The following is a 25,436-nucleotide window of genomic DNA, read 5'->3' as shown; positions in this document are numbered from 1 at the left end:
TTTATTCGTACAGCATTTCAATATTAATCAAGATACTTTTAATTAATTAATTTTATATTAATATTTAACGTGGTGTATGATGTTTAACCAAATAAAATTATAAGTAAATAACTTGTAAATTATTAAATATTTATTTATAATGTTGATAATTAAAAGTTTTTATAGTTATTAGTTATACTAATTATTTTTTGATCTGTTATAATTATTGGCGCAAATAATTAGTGTGTTATTAAAATAGCACTAGCATTGCTGGTATATATAAAATGTCCTTCACCTTTCATAAGACCTTGAGTCGAGAGTCAACGGCCGGTTAGTTGGTCCTAGTTTGTATTAAGTTCTTTGCGTTTACTGGCGCAGTTGTACAACTCACTCACATATTGCCAATATTACATACTTTGTTATTGATGCATTTCATTTTTTAAATTTATTATTACTCCATAAGACATATTTATAATAATTTAATGTCTGAGAAATTTATGAAAATATAATATAATAAAAAATACACGGAAAGAACAAGATAACACTGGATATCATCCCGGATTATACTGAGCGAAAAAAATTTCAGATAGTAGCTAGTATAATCCAGATTACAATGAGTATAATCCAGATATCACGTCGTATAATCTGGATTTTATTAACTACTATCTGAAATTTTTTTTCACCACAGATATCACTGAGTATAATCTGGGATGATATCCAGTGTCATCTTGTTCTTTCCGTGAAATCAAAGTTTCTTGAGCCAAAAAAATTCTTGACTGGAGTGTAAATTTTTTGGCTCAAGAAAATATTAAGGAAGATTAAAAATTTTTTGAATGAACACGGAAAGAACAAGATGACACTGAATATCATCCCAGATTATACTGAGTAAAAAAAAATTTCAGATAGTAGCTAGTGTAATCCAGATTACAATGAGTATAATCCAGATATCACGCAGTATAACCTGGATTATTTAGCTACTATCTGAAATTTTTTTTCACCACAGATATCACTGAGTATAATCTGGGATGATATCCAGTATTATCTTGTTGTAACCTTGTAACTTTCTTAAATATAATTATTGAGGAAGTAAATGATCATCATAATTATTAATATAAATTAATAACATCAAATATACGTATAAATATAACACAGTATTTTATTAATTGTAAAGAAAAAAAAATGTGATTAGATTTTTAACACCCAAGTGTATTATTAATGAAAAAACGGATAATGTCGACGAATTAATGTAAATATCACTTTTTAAAAATTAATTAATATTGAAAATTTAAGAAAAATAATTTCTTGAAAAGCACATTTGAATAAAGGTTTCAAGTTGTTATACGAAGTATATCGAAACGCAATTATTTAATACAGAAATGCACGCTTTTACAATTAAAACATGATAATAATCAAAAAATTTTTTTTTGCTATCGTATTTGCATGGACTTATGCAAACTACTTACATTATATCATATTATATTTGTCTTTATTTTATTTTATTAAGACACTGATCACATTTAAAGTGTCTGAATGCGAAATAGCAGATTAACCAAAAAAATATATATTCAAAAATTTTATTGTAATTCAAAAGTGTGGACCTTATCAATGTAATCTAACAACCCTTGAAGTCTTTTTTTAATACGTTTTTGATCATCTAGAGTACACCCGAGAATTGCAGTTTCAAAAGTTTTATCTGAGTGACCTTGTCCCTCAACCTGAGAGGAGCAAGCGTTTATAAAAGCAGCGCAACGGTGACGAGTTGAACCGGGATCATTTTTCAATGCAATAACTAGACTATCAATCAACCCGTTTACCTAAAATTATTGGTACAAATTATTATATTATTGATATCACAAGTTTGTCTTGATATAATTATTTAAATTATTTATACTTACTTGATGAAGTGCATCCTGTTGAACACCATCACGTTGAACTTTTACCATCACCTCGACTGTTAAGCATCTCATCGAAAGCCTTTCAGCATACCGAAGTATATCTTCACGATCAGCTGAAAAATTTTAAATTAATCATTTAGATGTACTTAAATTTTTTAAATTTATTACAAGAAAATTTTTATTTATTTTATTTCTTATGTAAATTAATTTAGCAAACATTTGTTAATTTTAAAAATTTTATTAACAAATAAATTAGGGTAGAAGTACCGTTTTTGGCCAGTTAACATTTGAATTAATTTATAAAAAATTATAATATTATAAGTATATTTTTGTTGAGTTTTAAAAAATTTATATTAAAACAAATTTAGTTTGTAATGGTTTATTAATATAAATTTATTTCTATCGTTTATTTCAACAATGAATGGCCATAACTTTAATGTCATTAATTTAGCAGGTATTTGATTATTTTAAAAATTTTTGTAACAAGTTATCACAAGAATAAAATTATTTAAAAAATTGACATGTAGAAATAAAAACAAATTAAAAATGCAATTTTTTTTTAAATAATTTTTTGGAATAAATTTTTTTTGTTAAATATAATTAAAATATTTTCAAGTGACGGCTAACTTTAATGTCATTAATTTCTCTTGTATATTGCTATACAAATTATCAACTTATTAAATATTGCTAGTTTTAGTCAAAATTTTGGAGTTATTCATTTTGAAAAAAAAAAAAAAAATGTATCGCTATCTTTTATTACATTGAAAAATAAATCAAAATTATTGAAAGTTTTTTTAATTTATTGACAAAACTTAGTTCTTTAGTCAAATGATAATTAAAATTAAAAAAATATGAAATTGAACTCAGCAAAAATCTGATAATTTTTAGAATTATTAAAAAAAATAAATTATTACTGAAAATATATTAGAAAAAATTTTAATTCATAATTTTTTTATGAAAATTAATGTAGCATATATTTAATAATTTCAAAAATTTTATAACAAATAAATTATGGTAAAAAAAATTGACATTTAGAAATTTAAAAAAATAAAAAATGCAATTTTTTAAAAATAATTTTTTGGAAAAAATCTTTTTTTTAAATAAAATTAAAAAATTGTCGTGACAGCTAACTTTAACCCTAGACTGGTCACTTTATGAGCGTGACGCCGCGCTCAATTATATTTTGTTTATTACATCTTCAATATTTACTAAAATTATTCAAAAAAATTTGAATTTGTTCCTTGAACATTTTAGAATATATTAATAATTTTTTCAAACATCTTCGAAAACGTTAAATTGCTGAAAAAAAATTTCTTAAAAAAATTTGCAGAGCTTTCCTCATCGCTTGACCAGAGTCGTAAGTAGTTTTTTGTCCACGGCGTTGCCGAAAACACCTCTAGTCTCTGCCTGTCAAACGTGTATGAACTGGCAACACTGTACGCTCTAAAAGCATTGCGGCAAATCCCTCATCACTCGACCAAAGTCGTTAGGTCGCGTTTGTGGCTGTGTTACAGGTCTACTCATAAAATCTCTACTCACAGCCATCAACGACACCTGCACTCAATTACATTTTTATTCAAAATCATCTTCATTCAGTCACAACTTTATTCATTTAAATCTTTACTCTGATTCAACTTTATTCAATATTATTTGCCTTCAGGTAGAACTTTAATCAGTTACAACCTTACTCAAATTCAACAGTAGTCAATTGCAACTTTGCTCAGTTTCAATTGTATTCATTTTCAAGTCTATTCACAGAATTTTTAACTCAGTTACATCTCTATTCACTTACATTTGTAATCATTTACAACTGTACTCAAGTTCATCTCTACTCACAAATTTATGGTTAACCCTTCAGCACTCTCGCTATGAGATTTTCTCTCACGCTCATCAATAACTCAAATTTTCTTTCAAATTTCAAATGGAATGACTATGTAGATAGATAGATTTATTTTTACTTGTATCACTGTTACAATCTGTGTTTTACAAGGAATTTTCTTATACAATGTTGTTTTCTCCATATCCTACTATATAATAAAAAAGTACTAGCTACTATTTATTGCACTCTCTGCATTTAGAATTTTTACATTCTCTATTTTCGCTGATACCTTTATTGTACAGTGCATTCCTTTATTTCATACTTTCCATACTTCCTCACTCATTCTTTCATTTCCATTCATTTCTTTCCACTCCTTCTTATCCTTTTTCTATTACATTATCCCATCTCTCTTTCACTTTCTTTTAAAACATTTTCTATTTCCCTCACTACCTTACATATCCTTGCCTCTATTTTTCCCTTGAATATCCCTACAATTCTTTCCCATATCTGTTCCTCCTTCTCAGTTTCATCCCACCACCTCTCCATTTCCACTTTACATTCTTCACTTATCTTTTCTCTTATTTTTGCACATGTTAGTACATGCACTAGCGTTTCTTCTTTTATGGAATGACTATGTAATTTTTTTTCTATCTGCCAAAAAATTAATATTATTTCAGATTGCAATATTATTATTTAAATTGTTCTATACTATAAAAAAATAAAATAAATTTTATTAACTCTGTGAGATATTTTCTCATCGCAATAGTAAAGTAGAGGGGTCAGAATTTAAAAAATCGGGTCTGATCGGTACAGTTTGGAGGTTCCTGTAAGAGTGCATTTGTGTTTGGATGTATTATTATTAAATATTATTTTTAAATAAGTCAATTTTTTTTTGTTTTAAAAAATTTATCTTGTTTGAGATTTTTTAAATTAAAGGGGCTATAAGCATGCGTGCGTTTCCACAAAAGGCGTGAGAGTTTTTCTCATCGCGCGAGTAATGATAGTAAATCGTTTTGCGAGAGTGCTGAAGGGTTAATTGATAATGTAAAAATTCGTGAATAGAGATGAACCTGAGTACAGTTGTAAATGATTAAAAATGTAAGTGAATAGATTATTTGTGAATAGAGATGTAACTGAGTTAAAAATTCAGTGAATAGACTTGAAAATAAATACAATTGAAACTGAGCAAAATTGTAATTGACTACTGTTGAATTTGAGTAAGGTTGTACCTGATTAAAGTTCTACCTGAAGGCAAATAATATTGAATAAAATTGAATCAGAGTAAAGATTTAAATGAATAAAGTTGTGACTGAATGAAGATGATTTTGAATAAAAATGTAATTGAGTGCAGATGTCGTTGATGGCTGTGAGTTGTGGCAGTCCGGTCGCCTCTCTCACGCCACAGCGGCCTTACACTGGACTAAACACACCTCAACACCACCAACGACGAGAGAGAAAACTACAGACTTTCCCGCCTACAAATTATTATTATTATTCTGCTGCTAATTACCAACCGACATTACGCGCTACAGCTGTGGCTCACTAAAAGTTTATTTATTCAAATGTAATTGTTTAAACTAAGTGTTCGTTTATAATAAAGTTTATTAGACCACGAATTTACTGATCACCTATTTATTTAATAGTAGTAGTAATTTACCCGCTACAGAGTTGTGGCGGTATTGTCAGCGCGGTTACGCCTCTGGTGGCAGACCCGCAACTAAAAACACCTCAACACCGCCAACCGCCAACAACTGGGAGCATAAAACGTACTGTAGATCTCACATATAGACACAAACAAATCACTCAAGATACCACCACAGCTGTGGCAACCAAATAATCTAATTAATCCAATTAAAGTTTATTAAATAATAATTAATTATTTAAATATATTTTTTTGACTAATAAATAATAATAATAATCGTATCACTTTGGTCTAGTAATTTTTAGTATAGTGTATTCCCTTTGAATCCACAGAGTAGAGATTTTATGAGTAGACCTGTAACACAGCCGCGTTTGTTGACCAGTCTAGGGTTAATGTCATTAATTTTTCAAAATTCCGAGATGTGAAATATTTAATTTAATTTACTTTATAATTTATTTGTTTAGAAAATTATAAAAATACTCTGACATCTGTTGGTATCAGTTTCATTTAAAAAGAGGAAAATCAGTATACACCTGACAATAATTACTTATTTCATTAAGTATGATTATGATCAAGAATAGAATCTAATTTTTTTAAAAACACAAACAGATTTTTAAATTTCTTCATAAAATTTATTTTTGTTTACATTAAAATCAAGACTTTATGTTTACAACTATTATAACTGTCAAGAAAAATAATTATTTTAAAAGGCAAGTAATGATATTGAATAGTTTAAAATAAATATTATCAAGTGCAGTAAGATAAAAACTAACTAACAATGTTATTAATTGATAAAATTATCAGCCATGTCAAATCTAGATAATTCGTTAACTTTCGAGACTGTTCGAGACGTTTCGAGCTGACGTACCATAAACATTAATTGTTTTAGCAAAACAATAAAATATAAAACTTACGATCTTCAAGAGGATCAAGATATTCATCACTATTTTTTAGAGTATCGAGGGTTGAGAGCATATTGTCTTTTTCTTCTTCAAGTCTTGAAGCATCCCGTCTTAGCTGCTCAACTCTTAGTTCAATTTGATCTAGAATACTGACTAACCTATCTTTCGGCTTAGAATACGCCATATCACTACTTTCCATAATATGAGGAAGTGGACTGTCCATTTTGTCAATTGTGCTAACAGTATCAGGACTTATAATAACTTTACAACACTTTTTTTTACAAATATCAGTAATTGTAATTACAATTTATCGTATAATTGAACAAATATTTTTTTTGCAAATGCTTGCCGTCCGTGATATCCACAATTCAGATGAAACGATTACACGGTGATCAAGACGTGAAGAATAAGTTTTGCGCATGTGCCCATACTAAACAAAATGCTTACATATAGATATAAGTTACTGCGCACACACATGAGCTTAGTTTCCGCGCGATATATTTAAATTAAAAACTCCTGACTTCATATCGAGGGTTGCGGTCAACTAGTCAGATCGACAACATTCCAAATTATTAAAACTCTAGAAAATTTAAAATTCCGCTACATTCAAAGTTTATAAAATACATTAGCTTAAATAGAATAACAGCCGAAAAACAATTTTGTAAATTATAAAACACCGGGTTATCGAATAAAAGTAAATATAAATCTTATATTCCTCAAGAGTTAAAATTAATTTGATTTCGAAAAAGGGTTGTTCCGACGTATATTCATCCGAATACTCATCTATCCGAATAATGATTCGGCCGAAAATTACTCATCCAAAAAATTGGAAATTTTTCTTAGATGGTCCACCTTTACAATCATGAAATTTGAGTGTTTTCCATACATGCTTGTAAATTAAAATAAAATTAATTTTCAAAAATTAATTAATTTAAAATTAATTAAAAAAAATTTCTAATCTAATTATAAAATTATTTACATTTTTCGGCTAAATGAGTGTTCGTCTGTTCATTCATTTTGGCGTATAAATTTTCGTTGTTATGTTTTTTAATTTATTGAGACTTTGTAACTTTGAAAGATTCTATTAATATAGCTTTAGATTTTTCTTTATTTAAGATTATATTTTTCGGAATTTTAAAATTTGTAAAATTAATTATTTTAAATTACATTTAATATTTACTTTCTAAGTTCTAGTAATTTATTAATTCGGAATGTTGTTAGTCTGACTAGTTGACTGCAACCCCATATCGATACTCACGTTTCAAGATGTCGTAAGTAATGAAAATTAAGTTAGCCAACATTTAGGGCCAGTTTTTCAATTCAGGATAAAATTTTATCCAATGACAAAATATATCTATATATTTCATATATATAAATATACTGACCATGGTAATAATACTTTTATCCTGGATTGAAAAACTAAATCTTAAAAGTTTTTAGAATTTTTTTTGTTGAAAAAATGATTACAAAAAAATTAAAAAAAAAATTTCACTTGTAAAAAACTTTAAAAACTGTAAGTGCAATTTTTTAAAAATAGTTTTTTTTTTTTTTAATTTAATTATTAAAAAAAAATTAAAAAATTAAAAACGTCGGCTAACTATGATATTAAAATTAACCGACGTACAACAATTTTTGATTTTTTTTTTTTTATTAAATTAGAACAAAAAAAAATATTTTTACAAAATTGCATGTATAATTTTTATAATTTTATACATGTGAAATTTTTTCAATAAATTTTTAACTTCCCGCTAAGAAAATCGAAGATTTTCAAAAATCGGGAAGTTATTGTTTTCACTCCGTTTTGCAAAAATCGAGTTTTCATCAGATCTCGACGTTTGAAGGTCATAGGAAGCTTCCCTGACTATTTCCGCGAGGTTGTCACGGTGTCTGTATGTGTGCCATTTGGAAGGGCTTGGCCAAATTTAGATTTTGAGTATAATTTGGACCGATTCAGATCAGTCGATTTTGAGAAATCTTAAAAAAACTAAGAAAAAAAATTTTTTCAAACGTGATTTTTTTTGGATAACTTTTAAACGGCTCTACCGATCGATTCCAAAAACTAATCAGATCTAGACAATGAAAAACCACGTCGATCGCCACCAAGCTGGTCAAAATCGGTTAACTCGTTCGAGAGATATCGTGAACGAAAGAAAACCGAGAAAAGTGTTTTTTAGTTATTACTCCGAAATTTCTAGTTTGACCAATTGAAACTTAGAAATTCTTTATGAGGCTTAGAAATCTGCGTAGAATGCCACCAACCGCATACAAATCGGTGCATTCATTCAAAAGTTATTGCGGTTTGAAAATTCCAAAAGTAGTGTTCTATAAAACTTCTATCAGACTTTTGAGCTCGAAGAGCTCAAATGCATATAAATACTATCTCTTTGAGCTCAGCGAGCTCAAAATATCACATAAATTATATTTTGAGCTCAAAAATCTCAAAAACATCATAAGTACAATTTTAAGCGCCCAGATATGGAATTAGCGGGAAGCTGCAAGGATGGCCTTTACGAAAAAAAAAAAAAAAAAATTTATTTTGTTGAGGAAATTTTTTATGAAAATTATTTTTATTCTGAGTAATTTTTTTTTTTCTGAAATTATTATTATTATTATTATTATTATTGTAATAATAATTTTTATTATAATTATAATTATAATTATTATTTTTATAATTATAAATAACAGAAAATTTTTTACTAGAATCGTAAATTTACAAGCATGTATGGAAAACACACATTCCATGCTTGTAAAGAAGGACTTTCTTATAAACTCCGCCGTCCATCTTACGGCATGTAACAAATTTTATTTTGTTGAGGAAATTTTTTATGAAAATTATTTTTATTCTGAGTAATTTTTTTCTGAAATTATAATTATAAATATTATTATTATTATTATTATTATTATTATTATTGTAATAATAATTTTTATTATAATTATAATTATAATTATTATTTTTATAATTATAAATAACAGAAAATTTTTTTACTAGAATCGTAAAGGGTGAACCGTTTTACTAATTTTTTCAATAAAAAAAATTCTAAAAATTTTTAAATGTCGGTTAACTTTATTGTCATCGGATAACTTTAGTCTAATCGTAAGTAATTAAACCATATGTTTGGAAAATTTTACATCAAATGGTAAAAAAACGATTTTTATAATAATTAAATTATTATGAAAATTAATTTAGAAGATATTTTATAATTTTAATAATTTTTGTAACAAAAAAATTATGGCAAAAATTGATTTTTTTTTAAATTGCCATGTAGAAATTTAAAAAAATAAAAAATGCTTGAAAATTAAGTTAGCCGACATCTAAAAATTTTTAGAATTTTTTTTTATTGAAAAAATTATTACAAAAAAATAAATAAAAAAAATTTCACGTGTAAAAAACTTGAAAAACTAATAGTGCAATTTTTTAAAAATAATTTTTAGCTCTAATTTAATAAATGATAAAAAAAAGTAAATAAATTAAAAACGTCGGCTAACTTTAGTATTATAAAAATGCAATTTTTATGAATAATTTTTCGGAACAAATTTGTTTAAAAAAGAAAATTAAAAAATTGTAGTGACAGCTAAATTTAACATCATAAATTATTATGAAAAAAAATTCCACATTTAGAAATTAAAAAAAAATTATAGGGGCTATTTTTTACAATAATTAAAAAAAATTTACAGTTGTCTTCTAATTTCAGTATAATAAAAAACAATTCATTTTTGAAATTTGTCAAATTGAATTCTTTGGATGGAAATTTTATTCAAAAATATTCATTAACTTGATTTCTAAATTTTATAATTTATAACATTAATTTAGCAATCATTTGACTAATTTTAATTTTACTAAACAAACAAATTTTTCCAAAAAATTATTTAAAATTGAATTTTTGTTTTTTAAAATTTCTACATGTCAATTTTTTTATTATACTGAAATTAACAGACATCTGTCAATTTTTTGGAATTTTATAACAATAAAATTATATGAAAATTAAATTAGCCGACGTTTGAAAATTTTTGTAATTTATTTTGTTGAAAAATAATTTTAAAAAAATTAAAACAAAAATTTTCACATGTAAAAAATTTTTAAAATTACTCGTGGAATTTTTTATAAATAGTTTTTTAGTTCTAATTTTTAATTAATAAAAAAAATCAAAAATTTTTGAGTGTCGGCTAACTTAATTTTTATGAAATTATTAGGAAAAAATTTTCATTAAAAAATTCCATATCTAAAAATTAAAAAAAATTACAAATGCAAATTTTTTTTTTAAATATGTTTTTTATCGTTGATCTGTAATAAAAATTTAAAAAATTGACAGGTGTCTGCTAACTTCAGTATCATATTTTTTTCTGATTCAAATTGTTGAAGTTTTTCATAGAAAAAGGAGTTATAGAAAAATTCCTGAGTGAAAAATAAAAATTGATTTAAAAAAAAAAATTTCTATATCATATTCTACTTCTATATTCAACAAACAGCTACTGTGAAGCTCTATTTGAGCTTTATTTAAACAAATCGACCACAAAAATGCCGAGAATTTTTTTCTTTTTAAAATCAATAAACTTCTATAGGACCAAAAAAACTCAATTTTATCAATTTTTGACACTGCTTGATTCAGCAATTTAACATTCAGGATTTTGTATATTAGGAATATGTTTTAAAAGTAATATAAAATGAAAAAGTTAACTTTAAAAATGTTATTTCTATGAAATATTATAAGCATATCAAGTATTATTCCTTGCAAAGAAATAATAATAATAATTTTTTTATGTATATAAAGTAAAATTTTGGATAAATTTATCTATCCAATAAAACGAATGAAGTGTAAATTTGACATATTTTTTCAATTGAACTTTAGATGATAAATTAGTAGAGATATTTTGTAAATTTCTGTAAACATTATCAAACTAAAAGTATTGATTTTCGTTTCCTGCGATGAGTTTATAAATCATTTAAGAAAAATTTTTGTTTTTATTATTGCTTTCAGTTTAAAAATGAAAACGGTACAATTTGCATAGTTCTTTATTGAAATTTTATTCATAAATTCGTCGCAAAGAAGAAAAAAATTAAAAAAGTAAATACTTGAATAAATTATTTTATCAATTTTTCATCTCTAAAAAAACCGAGCTCTTCTACAAACAGTTGTCAAATTTTTTAAATCTTTAACTAGTAGATGCTTTTAATATTTGTTATTGAGAATTTTTTCTTTAAAAAAAAAAAAAAATTATTCAGATGCATAATCGAAAATTTAAATAAAAAAACATAAGATTTATAAAATATTATATATATTTTTACGTCTATATATTTTATTTATACTGAATTGACAAAATTTATACATATAGATGAATACAATGGAAAAAATGAGACTTGATGATTTTTTTTCTTAATTAATAATTTAAGATTTTGAATAGGTGAAGGCCGCGATGGAGGAGTCATTCCTTCACCTTGATTATCATTAAAATCCAAGGGTAATTCTCCTAATTCAAACTCCTGTTAGTGAGTCAGCGCACGGACCCATTGTATCCACAACAATCTATCTTGCGATCTGGCGATTCTCATGACATGATAATTCTGATCATCAGAATTATAATAGTAAGTACAAGTAATTGGGTCAATGCTACTTTGAAAAAAATGCACAGAAGATCAAGCGCAGTCTGACACAACATTATAACACTCTGCTTGATAAGTGTGGCCAAAGTGCAATTAAAAATCATATTGCCATTGACATTAAATCTATGTACATAAGAATTAACTTTTAATTAACAGTAAATAAACATAAATATTAAGTAATAACCGTAATCATAGTAATTTTTTCAATTATGCTGTTGATGTCGTTATTGACTAAATTATTCACAACTGAGTATCAATTTCCAGTACATTTTCTTTTTTTAAATCTTAAATAATAAATTCGTATATTTATAAATTAGATATAATACACGGAAAAAAGAAAACTCGAAAAAATTACATTATAAATAGTAATAAGTGTTCCATCGCATTAAAAGCTAGAAAAATTACAGTTCAAAATAACATTTTTCTAAATTCAAACTTTAAATTTTAATTTTCAGAGCTTTCAATGTAAATATTACATTCTACAATGTAATTGTTATACACAGAAAGAACAAGATGACACTGGATATCATCCCAGATTATACTCAGTGATATCTGTGGTGAAAAAAAATTTCAGATAGTAGCTAAAAAAATCCAGATTATACTACGTGATATCTGGATTATACTCATTGTAATCTGGATTATACTAGCTACTATCTGAAATTTTTTTTCACTCAGTATAATCTGGGCTGATATTCAGTGTCATCTTGTTCTTTCCGTGTTCATTCAAGAAATTTTTAATCTTCCTTAATATTTTCTTGAGCCAAAAAATTTACACTCCAGTCAAGAATTTTTTTGGCTCAAGAAACTTTGACTTCACGGAAAGAACAAGATGACACTGGATATCATCCTAGATTATACTCAGTGATATCTGTGGTGAAAAAAAATTTCAGATAGTAGCTAAAAAAATCCAGATTATTCTGCGTGATATCTGGATTATACTAGCTACTATCTGAAATTTTTTTTCACTCAGTATAATCTGGGATGATATCCAGTGTCATCTTGTTCTTTCCGTGTGTAAAATCTGTAATAATTACAATCTGAAACTATAATTTTTCCAGTTTTCATTACGGAGCGCCACGTTACATTATATAATGTAATTTTTCTATTTTTTTTTTTTTTTCGTGTAGTAATTTAATAAAATTCTATTTATCCACACGAAGGGTCAACAGTGTTTGATGTTGAAGTTTCAACAGCAGAATTGCTCCTACCAAAACCTCGAGTTCCGTCAGGTCCTGATGGTAATCTAGTGACATTTTCAGGTAAATGCGCCATAAGAACAAATCCACTATTGCTGCGAGAACGAAAACCTGAACAAGAATCAGACCCGGATGAGCAAGAAGATAGTCTTCTGGATCCTGGATCATAACCAGAATCTCTGCTGCAGTTAGAGAGCCTTCGAAGGAATGTTCCACACTCTGCAGATCCACGTCTACCTGTTTGATGATAAAACGATCCGTTGGGATAATCGAAGCCGTAACCTCCTATATTCTGAGAAGATATGTTTGAGGGCGTGCAGCAGGAAAATCGACGGGAAGTTGGTTGACCAGGCCAATAATTAAACGGGGGATAGAGATTGTGATGACTTTGGTGAGGCGAGTGGTGATAAAGAGGCGAACCGAAGCTGTTATCGGAAGCGGAAGAGCATGAAGAGAATCGTCGACTGCCCGAGTAACTTGAAACGTCTGAGCTGGAGCCTGAAGTAGAACATGCAGAAAGTCGACGCATCAGAAGCGAGTTATTTTCCGTTCCGGAAATCGCACATGCTGAAAATCTTCTTGGTAACCAAGGTTCTGGTGATGGTGGACCTGTAAATATTCAAAAATTAAATAATAATCTATATTATTAAGAGAATAAGCAAAATTTTGTGGCTAGTGTATTTTATATGATAAGATGGGTTTTTATGATTAAATTTGGTATCGTTGGAAAAGTCTTGACCTAGAGTTGTGTCTTTTCATGGTTTCATATCATTCTCACCAATAGTCAATTTATGATGATAAGTATTTAGGCTGCATTCGAAAATGCTCTATCTCTAGATAGATAATTAAGAAATTACCTTGTATCTTGTGAACTATTGACATTTTTAAAGATATAAGCTCATCCTGATGTTACACTCATCGAGACCTTTCATTTGAATACCCACATCAATTTTTCATATATTTATATATATTTTTGATATATATGTATATATGAAAAATATATGAAAATGCATGTGGGTACTCAAATGAAAGGTCTTGATAAGTGTAACATCGGGATGAGCTTATATCTTTAAAATTGTCAATAATTAAGAACTGACTTTGTTATCTTGTCACTAATGATATTTTTGAAGATATAATCTCATCCTTATGTTACACTCATCGAGACCTTTCATTTGAGTACCCACATCATTTTTTCATAAATATATATATATATATATGTATTAGGGTGGCGCAAAAAAACCGACTATTTTTATTTTTTGAGTCTCGAGTGAAAAAATGTTAGTTTTTGATGTTTTAAGAGGTCACTCCAAATTTTTTAAAATTTCAAAAATCGTCGAAAAACAAATTTTTTTTTTTTTTTATTTTTTTTCTCGTTGCGGTATCATTTTATAGACCAAAAAAAAATAAGTTTCTGAAAGTTTCAGTTCGAAATTTAAATTTTGAAAGGTCGCTCATAATTTTTTTTTTTTTTCTTTAATTAGTCATATCGCCGACTTTAAGTGTTAGGAGTGGTACGTTGGGGTCTTTTTGGTTTGAAAAAATCTTAACCTACGCGGCAACGTCAAATCTCAATCAAACTGGTTTCTAAGACCAGCTTGGGATTCGAACCCACGCCTGGCAGTTGATTAAATAAAATTATTAAATTAAAAAAAAATTATATTTTCTATGTTGTGCTTGATTTTTTTTAGTTCATCTCGTGATGTATTTTTATCGATTATTGTACTGAATAAAAAAAAAAATGCAGGGAATTTTAATTTGAATAGTAAAAGGTCGCTCGAAAAAATCTAAACTAATGCACTAATAAATTGAAAAAAATTATGAGCGACCTTTCAAAATTCAAATTTTGAACTGAAATTTTCAGAAACTTGTTTTTTTAGAACCGTAACGAGAAAAATAAAAAAATTCGATTTTTGACGATTTTTGAAATTTAAAAAAATTTGGAGCGACATCTTAAAATTTTTTTCTTAAGCTGTCCTTTGGAGAGAGCTCTTAAAACATCAAAAACTAACATTTTTTCACTCGAGACTCAAAAAATAAAAAATAGTCGGTTTTTTTGCGCCACCCTAATATGTATATATATGAAAAATATATGAAAATGCATGTGGGTACTCAAATGAAAGCTCTTGATGAGTGTAAAATCGGGATGAGCTTATATCTCTAAAAACGTCAATAGTTGAGAAAGTACAGTGCAATTTAACATAATTAAGAAACGACCTTGTATCTTGTGAACTATTGACATTTTTAAAGATATAAGCTTCCCCCGACATTACACTCATCGAGACCTTTCATTTGAGTACCCACATCAATTTTTCATATATTTATATATATTATATATGTGTATATATGAAAAATATATGAAAATGCATGTGGGTACTCAAATGAAAGCTCTTGATGAGTGTAACATCAGAATGAGCTTATATCTTTAAAAACGTCAATAGTTAAAAAAGTACAGTGCAATTTATCAAAAGTCATTATTTAATAAAGCAAATTTTTAATTTTTTATAGTTCACAAGTCACGGCAGTCACATAGTGACTGCAAGGTTGCTAGTTACTTATTAATTAAATAATAATAAAAAAAGACTAAATTGATTATTTTTTTAAATTACCATGACAAGTGTAAGGATTAGGTGGTATAATATCTCTTTTGCTCTGATAAACTCTTCCGGATTTAAATTTAGATCCCCGATTGTCGTCTTCAGATCCACTGGGACAACTTGAAGAATAAACATTTTCTCTCGCAGCAGAGAGTCTTGCTGCAACACTTTTTTTCGACGGCTGAGATTGCGTTTGATTTTGTTGCTGACTCGACTGTTGCTTGCGTTTTTTTTCTCCCGAAGATATTTGCTGCAGCTCATAAATAACAGCATCACCCAAGGTTAGTTGTTGAGCTGCTCGCGCGGCAGCTGAATCTGTAAATTCTATCAAGGCGCATTCATCATCAGTTCCAAGCTCAGGCCTCTTTGAAATAGCTTGACGCACCTAGTAAAAAATCCAATAAATAAACAAATACAATTTAAATAAATCAATAAATAAAAACATTTAAATCTTCTTACTTCTGCAGGAACTGGATGCCCTGGTCTCAATATCCGGATAAGAGCGATTTCACCAAACTGCCTGAACAATTCAGCGACCGACTCAATGGTCAATTTTTCAACCGGAAGTTTTGCCGCAATAACTGTCCTAGATGGCAAAGTTTGATCATACTGCGGCAAAGGATCTCGACGTCTAAGCTTGGTACCTAAGTCATTAACTTGCAATTTAGTAGACTTAGCTCTCAAAGCAGCTCCAACAACTCTCCAATCTCGGCTTAAATGCTTAACACGTTTGAAACTGGATATTAATTTTAATGATACATATCCTTCTTTATTTCTTTTAACGTGTTTAAGTAAAAATGCATCCTTAACAATATTTTCATCTGAGAAGTAAAATTCTACTTGAGCGGCTATTTTTTCAGCTAGATCATCGCTGCAAATTGGAGGATCTTCTTGTTGATCAGAAGAAGAACTAGGATTTAATGCAGTTGTTTCATCGCTTTTTGAGTGATACCCATCTGATTCTTCTTTAGCGCTATCTTCATTTTTTTCTACATTATTATCAACACATATTTCTTCCGACTGTGATTTAATAATTTCCGCAACATTTTTAACTGTAGAAGATGCTGCAATTGGTGAAACACGATCAGGTTCATCAATACTGCTGCCAAGATCTGAAAAATCAGCTTCTTCACTTTTGGAACCTCGCCTATCAAAAGATAAACTAACATCGCTGTCAATGGAAGAAATACTATCCCGAGTATCAGATTTTTTCATCAGAGCCGGTGAATACAGACTGCCGACCTCGTCTAATGATTCTTGTTGAATATCTAACTGGTCATCCATTTTATTAAGTATATATTTTTATTTATTAATCTTAATACCTAATTAATGTTAGTAGTTATTTAAACCACAGCACTTCACCTTTCCATTGTTATTAATTAATTAATTAATTAATTAATTATTTATTAACCATCACTATTTAATTATTTTACAATAATTAAATTATAATATCTACAGGGAAATAATTCACTAAATAATTACCCTTGGAGTGAAGAAATGCTACTGAGCAAAAAGAATTTAAATGGGCGAAAAATTTAGCACGATCACCGTGACAGCCAAGACAAGAGTGGCCTTCTAAGTTTAAGTGCCGCAACTTATTTAAATACTTTCCCCGGCGCCCGCGTTCGCGCACGCGCGATACTTAAATAAAAATTGTTCTTCCAAAGAATTGTAAGTATATAAGTACATCAATATCAATATATTTTTCACCTACCTGTGAGAGTTAAGATACAACTACATCGCTACCTATCATTGGACACCATTTGTAAACATCCTCCCGATCGTGGCCCTCACCATCGCTCTTGCAGGGACGCGACAGGACCTCGCCAGCGATTATGACCTTCCGGAATCTTGCTGGTCAAGAGTTAGACGACATAAATCAACCAATATGTATATATTTATTTATTTATTTATTTATTTATTTATTTATTTACTGAGTTGTTATAATACAGGATATATTAAACAATCGGGAAAAGAATTACGCTAAAATTCAAGGACTATTGATTAAGGATTATATTCACTTGTAAGTCCAAAAAATATGAAAATTAAGATAATACTAAATTTAACCGACGATTTTAATTTTTTGATTTTTTCTTAAATAATTAAATTAGAACAAAAAAATATTTTTTAAAAATTGCACTTACAGTTTTTAAAGTTTTTTACAAGTGAAAATTTTTTCTTTATTTTTTTGTAATCATTTTTTCAATAAAAAAAATTTTTAAATGTCGGCTAACTTAATTTTCATAAATTAAGTTAGCCGACATCTTTTTTTATCGAAAAAATGATTAAAGAAATTTTTTAAAATAATTTCATTTTTAAAAAACTTGAAAAACTTTGTGTGATTTTTTAAAAATATTTTTTCGTTCTAATTTAATGAATAAAAAAAAATCATAAAATTAAAAACGTCGGCTAACTTTAGTATTATCAAAAAAACGTGTTTTTTTGTGAAGAGACTTTTTATTAAATAAATACATAGAATAAATGTACATTAAGCGAATTTAATGTATTTTAAGAATTTACGATTTATTTACAAAAATATTGGGTTCTGTTGTTCCTATTATAGATCTCCGAGAGAACCTCCATAAAAAGGTGTCTGGTGAGGAAGAAATCTCTAATCCAAATTATCCAAATTATTAGAAATAAAAAAAACCAAAAGATTTATTTCACTGAAAAACAATTCTATTTAATAATAATGAAATTTTACTACTACAGTGTAAACTCTATATAACGACAAACTCCTTAAAGCGTCAAAATCACTTGTCTTTGGTTGGTTTAGCTTGTCTTTCATACAATGATACACTCTATATAGCATTATATTCACTCTCAATAACGACAAAAATTAAGTGGCATCATGCATTCCGAACTTTCTAAGAAATTCAGCTAAATTATTAGAAAAATATCTCCTTTATGACCAAGATCCCTCAATATCGCAAGATATGAAAAAAATATCGACGTTCTAAAAATTTTCTTAAATACTAATATATGTTTTTTTAAATTTTTCTTAGTATATAAAAGATGTTGTCTGTCATAGACAAAATAAAAGTCGGAAGTAAATAAATAGATTAGGGTAGGATGTCTCGTTGAAAAATCTTAATATTTTTAATTAAAAGATATTACTGTGAAAATATATTTGACCATATTATAATTAATAAAAATTTATGTTATGTTATGAAACATGAATTATCTATTGTAATTAAGCACATTTAACTTTTATATGTTTATATACCTTCATAAATTAAATTTATCAATATTAATTTTTTTTTTGAGATTATTTGCATACCGTCAAATTTTTGGAACAATTACAAACTACGCGTATTAATGACAGCAAACGAAAGCGACTCTCGTAGTTATTTTAATAAACACATATTAGTATTTAAAAAAATTTTATTAAATACTAATAAAATTTTATTTATATGAAATATAATTTTATTAATATTAACAAAGTTTTTTTTTCAAGTCCAAATAAACTTTTTTATTACTAATAAATAAAATTTCTCAGTGTAGGATAGATGAATATAGGTAATGATCGATGGAATAAATTTTGATTTTTGACAAAATAGCGGATTCCCGAAGAAAAAAAATCATTTTTTAAAGAAAATTTACACTAAGAGTTAGACGACATAAATCAACCAATATGTATATATTTATATATTTATTTATTTATTTATTTACTGAGTTGTTATAATACAGGATATATTAAACAATCATCGGGAAAAGGATTACGCAGAAATTCAAGGACTATTGATTAATAGCAATTGCAAGTACTATTATAATTTATAAAACAATTTAAATTATATTAACAAAATAAATTATTTTTGATTAACTTTATATTTAAGAGTTGAATGATAGGAAAAAATTAACCCAAGTACGTGACCTCCAAAGCTACCCGACGCTCTTATAGTATCTCTCCGCGTTTCGTGTCGCATCCGGACGCTGTAAGCATAATAAGATATGGGTCAAGTGCGGCTGGTATCGTGTAAGGAGTCACTATACTACTAGGTAATTGTAAGCGTGTGTGTCAAACGATTGTCTGACTATAAGTTACATTTCTTCTTTATATTTCTTCCACGTGTCAATCATTCATTCAGTCAAAATAAAATATCTTCTCGGCATATATTCAAAAATTATTTTTATAATATCAAGGATCAATTCATTAATTAACATAATTTTATGGATGTTCATAAAATTTATATTTTATTACTTTTTGTTTTTTTTTTTTTTTTTTAAATAATCATAATGCATTTCCGTATCCTTTTCATTCAAGTTGAACCGGGCAATAAAATACCAGTGGTTAATTAATTGAAATCAAATTGACAGATTAAGAGAATACATTTTTAAGATTGATCTTTGAATGTTTTTTTTTTAAACTTTAATTAAACCCTAATGATTAATGTGTTTGATTTTTAAAAAATTTTAATCAGTAATTGATAAATATATGCTGAAAAAATTTTTATGTGAACACAGTAAGTTAAAAATTTATAATACTAAAGTTAGCCGATGTTTATAATTTTTTTATTTTTTTTTCTTATTAAGTTAGAACTAAAAAATATTTTTAAAAAATTGCACTGATAGTTTTTGAAGTTTTTTACAAATTAAAATTTATTTTTATTTTTTTGTAATAATTTTTTCAATGATAAAAAAATTCTAAAAATTTTTAAATGGCTAATTTAATTTTTATAATATATAATACTAAAATTAGCCGACGTTTTTAATTTTTTTTTCTTATTAAATTAAATAAATAAATAAAAATAAATTTTTATTTATAAAAAACTTTAAAAACTACCAGTGCAATTTTTTAAAAATATTTTTTGATTATAATTTAATAAGATTAAATTATTATTTAATAAGATGTAATTATTTTATAGAAATAAATAAATAAATAAAAATAAATTTTTATTTATAAAAAAAAGTTTAAAAACTACCAGTGCAATTTTTAAAAAATATTTTTCAGTTCTATTTCTATAAAATAAATAAAATTTTTTCTTATTATTTCATGATTTTTGGATGCGATAAAAAATGGAATTATTTCTATTATTTTAAATATAAATTATTATTTCTATAAAATAAATAAAAATTTATTTTTATTTTTTTTTAATAATTTTTTCAATAAAAAAAAATTTTTTTAATTTTTAGACGGCTAACTTAATTTTCGTAAATTTATAATACTAAAGTTAGCCGACGTTTTTAATTTTTTATTAAATTAGAACTAGAAAATATTTTTAAAAAAATTGCACCGATAATTTTTAAAGTTTTTTATAAATGTAAATTTATTTTTATTTTTTTGAAAGAATTTTTTCAATTAAAAAAATTCTAAAAATTTTTAGACGACTAACTTAATTTATAATACTAAAGTTAGCTGATATTTTAAAATGTTTAATTTTTTAATTATTAAATTAGAACTAGAAAATATTTTTAAAAAAATTGCACCGATAATTTTTAAAGTTTTTTATAAATGTAAATTTATTTTTATTTTTTTGAAAGAATTTTTTCAATAAAAAAAATTCTAAAAATTTTTAGACGACTAACTTAATTTATAATACTAAAGTTAGCTGATATTTAAAAATTTTTAATATTTTAATTATTAAATTAGAACTAAAAAATATTTTTAAAAAATTGCACTGATAGTTTTTAAAGTTTTTTATTTTTTTGTAATAATTTTTTCAATACAAAAAATTCTAAAATTTTTTAGATGGCTAAATTTTCATAAAAATTTACACTGAGTTGCTCTTTCATTAAAAGTATAAAAATGTATACCAAGATAATTATGATTAATGATTCATTTTTTTTATTTAAATATTTTGACTGAAGTTCATAAAAATTAATAAATTAACGCAGCAATAATGATAAATTACAGTTAGCCCGTGTTATATTAAAATGAGAGATTAATACGTAAGAACTGCAAAGCTCATAATATAAACTCACCGCATATGAGATGACACGCGAACTAAAAGGTGGATAATCGAATTATGTATTTACGTAAAGTATTTGAGTCACCAGGGCATTCGCACATAGAGTCAACACTTGTATGGTTTCACCGTTGTTATTATGCAACAAAAATGTTTACAACAACCGGTTATGATTATAAAGAAATAATAAACATTTCCTAGAGTTGTTTGCGTTTGCAATTTATTATCGACAACATAATATAATAATAAATCTTATAAACTGAGAAAATATTGATATTTAAACCAAAAGAAAATTTAGTACACTCATTTGAATTGTTATCAACATCCGATATTTAATCAGGTAATAAATAATTACCCGGATAATTATTAAATTATATTATAACTTACAACTTAATAGTAGTAGACGTTGCGCGCTTTTTTTTGTAGCTCAAGTTTTTTAGCAAAAGATCCTAGTGCTATTAAAATCAATAACGCTTATTCTTAAGTAATTATTAACCAGTCAAGAAAATAAACAAGAGTGACTGCTAGTGCATACATAATGTATATGATATTTACTATATACACTAGGTATTGTGGAAACGTTGACATAACTATCTTTATATGTGTTTTCCACGCATAAACAGCCGTTGGTTTATATTAATGTATGATTTTTTTTCTTTACTTTACATGAAAATTCATAGGAACGTTTATACAAGATATTTGAAGGCTACATTACGGAGCATTAATGTTAGATCGATTGAAATCCCAGGATCCTGTTATATTTTTGTTCTAAGCACAGTATCATCTATTAACATCAATAAATATAATTAACTTTTTTTTTTAATTCTTAATAAAGTTATACCATTTTTATATTGATATATTTATGGAATATATAACAATTATAGAACTATGTTAAGTTTAAATTAAAATTATATAGAGATATTCGATGACATTTCATGATTTATCGTATACTTATACTTAAAATAAATATTTTTAATAAATTTACATAATTAAAATTCTACTTGGTGAATTAATAATCAGATTTATTCAATTTTTAATGATATATTTCTGTGAAGAGGATAATTTTATTAATAAAATTTATCAAAGCGATGAATAAGTTTTTATAAATTGAATTAATAATTTTTGAAAAATATTTTGTCAAAAATTTTCAAAATTGAAAAAAAAATAAAAATTGAAATTAATTTACATAATTAAAATTATACTTGGAGAATTAATAATCAAATTTATTCAATTTTTAATGATATATTTTTGTGAAAAGTATAATTTTTCAATAAAAACATTTATTAAAACAAAAAATAAGTTTTCAAAAATTAAACTCATAATTTTTAAAGATTTTGTTAAAACTTGAAAATTTTGAAAATTAAAAAAAAAAGAATAAATTAAATATAAAATATCATTTTGAAATTTTAGGTCTAATTGAACTAATAATTTTTAAACAAGATTTTGTCAAAACGTCAAAATTTTCAAAATTGAAAAAAAAATAAAAATTGAAATAAATTTACATCATTAAATACTACTTGGTGAATTAATAATCAGATTTATTCAATTTTTAATGATATATTTCTGTGAAGAGGATAATTTTATTAATAAAATTTATCAAAGCGATGAATAAGTTTTTAGAAATTGAATTAATAATTTTTGAAAAATATTTTGTCAAAAATTTTCAAAATTGAAAAAAAAATAAAAATTGAAATTAATTTACATAATTAAAATTATACTTGGAGAATTAATAATCAAATTTATTCAATTTTTAATGATATATTTTTGTGAAAAGTATAATTTTTCAATAAAAACATTTATTAAAACAAAAAATAAGTTTTCAAAAATTAAACTCATAATTTTTAAAGAAGATTTTGTTAAAACTTAAAAATTTTCAAAATTGAAAAAAAAATAAAAATTGAAATAAATTTACATCATTAAATACTACTTGGTGAATTAATAATCAGATTTATTCAATTTTTAATGATATATTTCTGTGAAGGGTATAATTTTTTAATAAAATTTATCAAAGCGATAAATAAGTTGTCAAAAATTGAATTAACAATTTTTAAAAAATATTTTGTCAAAACTTTGAAATTTTCAAAATTGAAAAAAAAATTAATTAAATATAAAATATTATTTTGAAATTGTAGGTCTAAAATATTTGTTTTGAAATTAAACACTTGCAGCAAATGGCAATTTTATAATCGAGATAAATTTATTGATCGTATAAAACTTTTAAATGCGCTCATGAACTCTGTCATTTAACGCGATTTACTTTTTGTGTTATAGGAAACTCTAAATGTTATGATAATGATGTATTTAGTGACGTGACCTTTCACTTTATTACTGTCTTATTGGTTTTTTTGTGATTTCCGAAAAAGTTTGAAGGATACTTGAGGATTCCCGTAATGAAAAAAAATTTTTTTTCAATTAAATTTGATTGTTTGTAAAAGGTCGTGCAAACCCTATATAGTTTACTGGTTTCTTGTATGGCGTAAGCTCTTATGAATTTTATCTGTCACTTATCTTTCAAAAAAAGTTCTAACTAAAAGTCGCAATTCAAATAAACAATTTTGAGCAGAAAAAAATTTTCCATTAATCTTCATCAATCACTTTTTACAGTTTATATTGAATATATTTAAGGAAGTCTTTTATTGTAATGGCAAACTGAAATTTTGATTGATTTTAGAGTTGATAATATAATTTTTCAATAACGTTAAACGTTTACCAGGTAAAAAGTCATATCATGCAGTGAAAAATGTGTATGTTATCAACAATGAATCCTTAAAAAATTTGTATTTGTTATTGAATACTGAACCGTTATCTTTTTTTTACATAAATATTGTATTAAGTATATAATTACAAGCGTTTTATTAATGACATTTGAATGTTATGGTAATATTTTTTAATTTTTTTAATTCTTATAATTATTTATTATCTAATACTTTTGTTTTATAGTATTATCCTGGAGTTAACAGACATCTGTAATTTTTTTTTATTATTATAATAACTAAATTTAGATGAAAAAAATTTCATATCTAGAAATTAAAAAATTTACATGTGCAAACTCTTTAAAAAAAACTCTACATGTTAAAATTAAAAAAAAAAATATTAGTTGAAATTTTTAAAAACATCTTTGTTATTGTAATTTTTTTTTTTTTTTATAAGAATTTAAAGAGTGACAGTTGTTAGGTAGCATATAAAAATCCAAAAAATTGACAAGATACTAAAATTAGCTTTTGACAATTTTTATTTTTTGAATCAATAAAAATTTTAAGTAAAAAATTTTTTTTTTAAATTGCACTTTGAATCATTCAAATTTTGACATGTCAAACTTTTTTTAAATAATTTTTTTCAAAAAATAAAATTATAAAAACATTTCAATGTAAGCTAATTGAATTTTCATAAAATTGACAGATCTCTTAATTTCAGAATCATTAAAAATAAATTTCAAATTTTTACTGATTTCAGTATCATTTTATTGTACATATTTTTTAGTTCATACACATCATTATATAATAAATAAAAACACGAAAATTAATTTAGCAGATATTTAGTAAATTTTTTACCAAATAAATTGGAGCAAAATAAATTGACATGTAGAAATTAAAAAAAATCAAAAATGCAATTTTTTGAAAGTAATTTTTTGAAACAAATTTGTTTGTTAAAAATAATAAAAACATTGTCAAGTGACAGCTAAATTTAATGTCATCAATTTGGCTAATTTTTCAGACAAGAAAATATATTTTTGATTATTATTAGGAATATAAATTCTTGGGTCAAAAAAATTTTCTTAATACAAGAATTTTTTTTTTTAAGGTAGTAAAAATAAGTGAAGAATTTTTAAAAAAGATGAAAAGAAATTCTTCATGAATATGAACTTAGTTTCTTGGAAGAAATCTAGGAAGTTTCTTTGAACGTA

At 25.4% G+C, this 25,436-nt stretch overlaps 2 protein-coding genes and 4 long non-coding RNA genes across 7 annotated transcripts in view; 3 read left to right on the top strand and 3 right to left on the bottom strand.

The window, feature by feature from the left end:
- Positions 1 to 1,113: 1,113 nt before the first annotated feature.
- On the bottom strand, positions 1,114 to 6,685 carry LOC123264697 (BAG family molecular chaperone regulator 2). Its single transcript, XM_044728125.1, has 3 exons — positions 6,250 to 6,685; positions 1,875 to 1,987; positions 1,114 to 1,793 (listed from the first exon to the last, which is right to left on the bottom strand). The coding sequence occupies exons 1-3, from the start codon at positions 6,458 to 6,460 to the stop codon at positions 1,554 to 1,556; spliced, it is 564 nt and encodes a 187-aa protein (XP_044584060.1). The 5' UTR covers positions 6,461 to 6,685; the 3' UTR covers positions 1,114 to 1,553.
- Positions 6,686 to 9,336: 2,651 nt separating this feature from the next.
- Positions 9,337 to 11,850, top strand: LOC123264699. Its single transcript, XR_006509400.1, has 2 exons — positions 9,337 to 9,374; positions 11,638 to 11,850. It is a non-coding gene; the product is annotated as an uncharacterized LOC123264699 (long non-coding RNA).
- Positions 11,851 to 12,902: 1,052 nt separating this feature from the next.
- Positions 12,903 to 17,086, bottom strand: LOC123264696 (la-related protein 6). Its single transcript, XM_044728124.1, has 3 exons — positions 16,086 to 17,086; positions 15,639 to 16,011; positions 12,903 to 13,641 (listed from the first exon to the last, which is right to left on the bottom strand). The coding sequence occupies exons 1-3, from the start codon at positions 16,908 to 16,910 to the stop codon at positions 12,983 to 12,985; spliced, it is 1,857 nt and encodes a 618-aa protein (XP_044584059.1). The 5' UTR covers positions 16,911 to 17,086; the 3' UTR covers positions 12,903 to 12,982.
- LOC123264700 lies at positions 16,849 to 25,371 on the top strand. Its single transcript, XR_006509401.1, has 4 exons — positions 16,849 to 16,918; positions 17,085 to 17,649; positions 19,317 to 19,625; positions 25,334 to 25,371. It is a non-coding gene; the product is annotated as an uncharacterized LOC123264700 (long non-coding RNA).
- LOC123264701 overlaps positions 19,421 to 25,436 on the bottom strand; it is a 7,230-nt gene continuing 1,214 nt past the window's right edge. The window contains exons 3-4 of the long non-coding RNA XR_006509402.1: positions 21,549 to 22,316; positions 19,421 to 19,559 (exon numbers count right to left, since the gene is read on the bottom strand). This is a non-coding gene — a long non-coding RNA (uncharacterized LOC123264701). The remainder of the gene's footprint in view (positions 19,560 to 21,548; positions 22,317 to 25,436) is intronic.
- The window catches only part of LOC123264698, a 1,463-nt gene continuing 1,412 nt past the window's right edge, over positions 25,386 to 25,436 (top strand). The window contains exon 1 of one of the 2 annotated variants that reach the window (XR_006509398.1): positions 25,386 to 25,433. This is a non-coding gene — a long non-coding RNA (uncharacterized LOC123264698). The remainder of the gene's footprint in view (positions 25,434 to 25,436) is intronic. The other variant, XR_006509399.1, reaches the window with a different exon arrangement.

The sequence above is a fragment of the Cotesia glomerata genome, linkage group LG5 (genome assembly GCF_020080835.1).
Source record: "Cotesia glomerata isolate CgM1 linkage group LG5, MPM_Cglom_v2.3, whole genome shotgun sequence".
Taxonomy (NCBI): domain Eukaryota; kingdom Metazoa; phylum Arthropoda; class Insecta; order Hymenoptera; family Braconidae; genus Cotesia; species Cotesia glomerata.
Note: the sequence above shows the minus strand (reverse complement) of the source record. Positions and strands in the feature narration are given on the sequence as shown.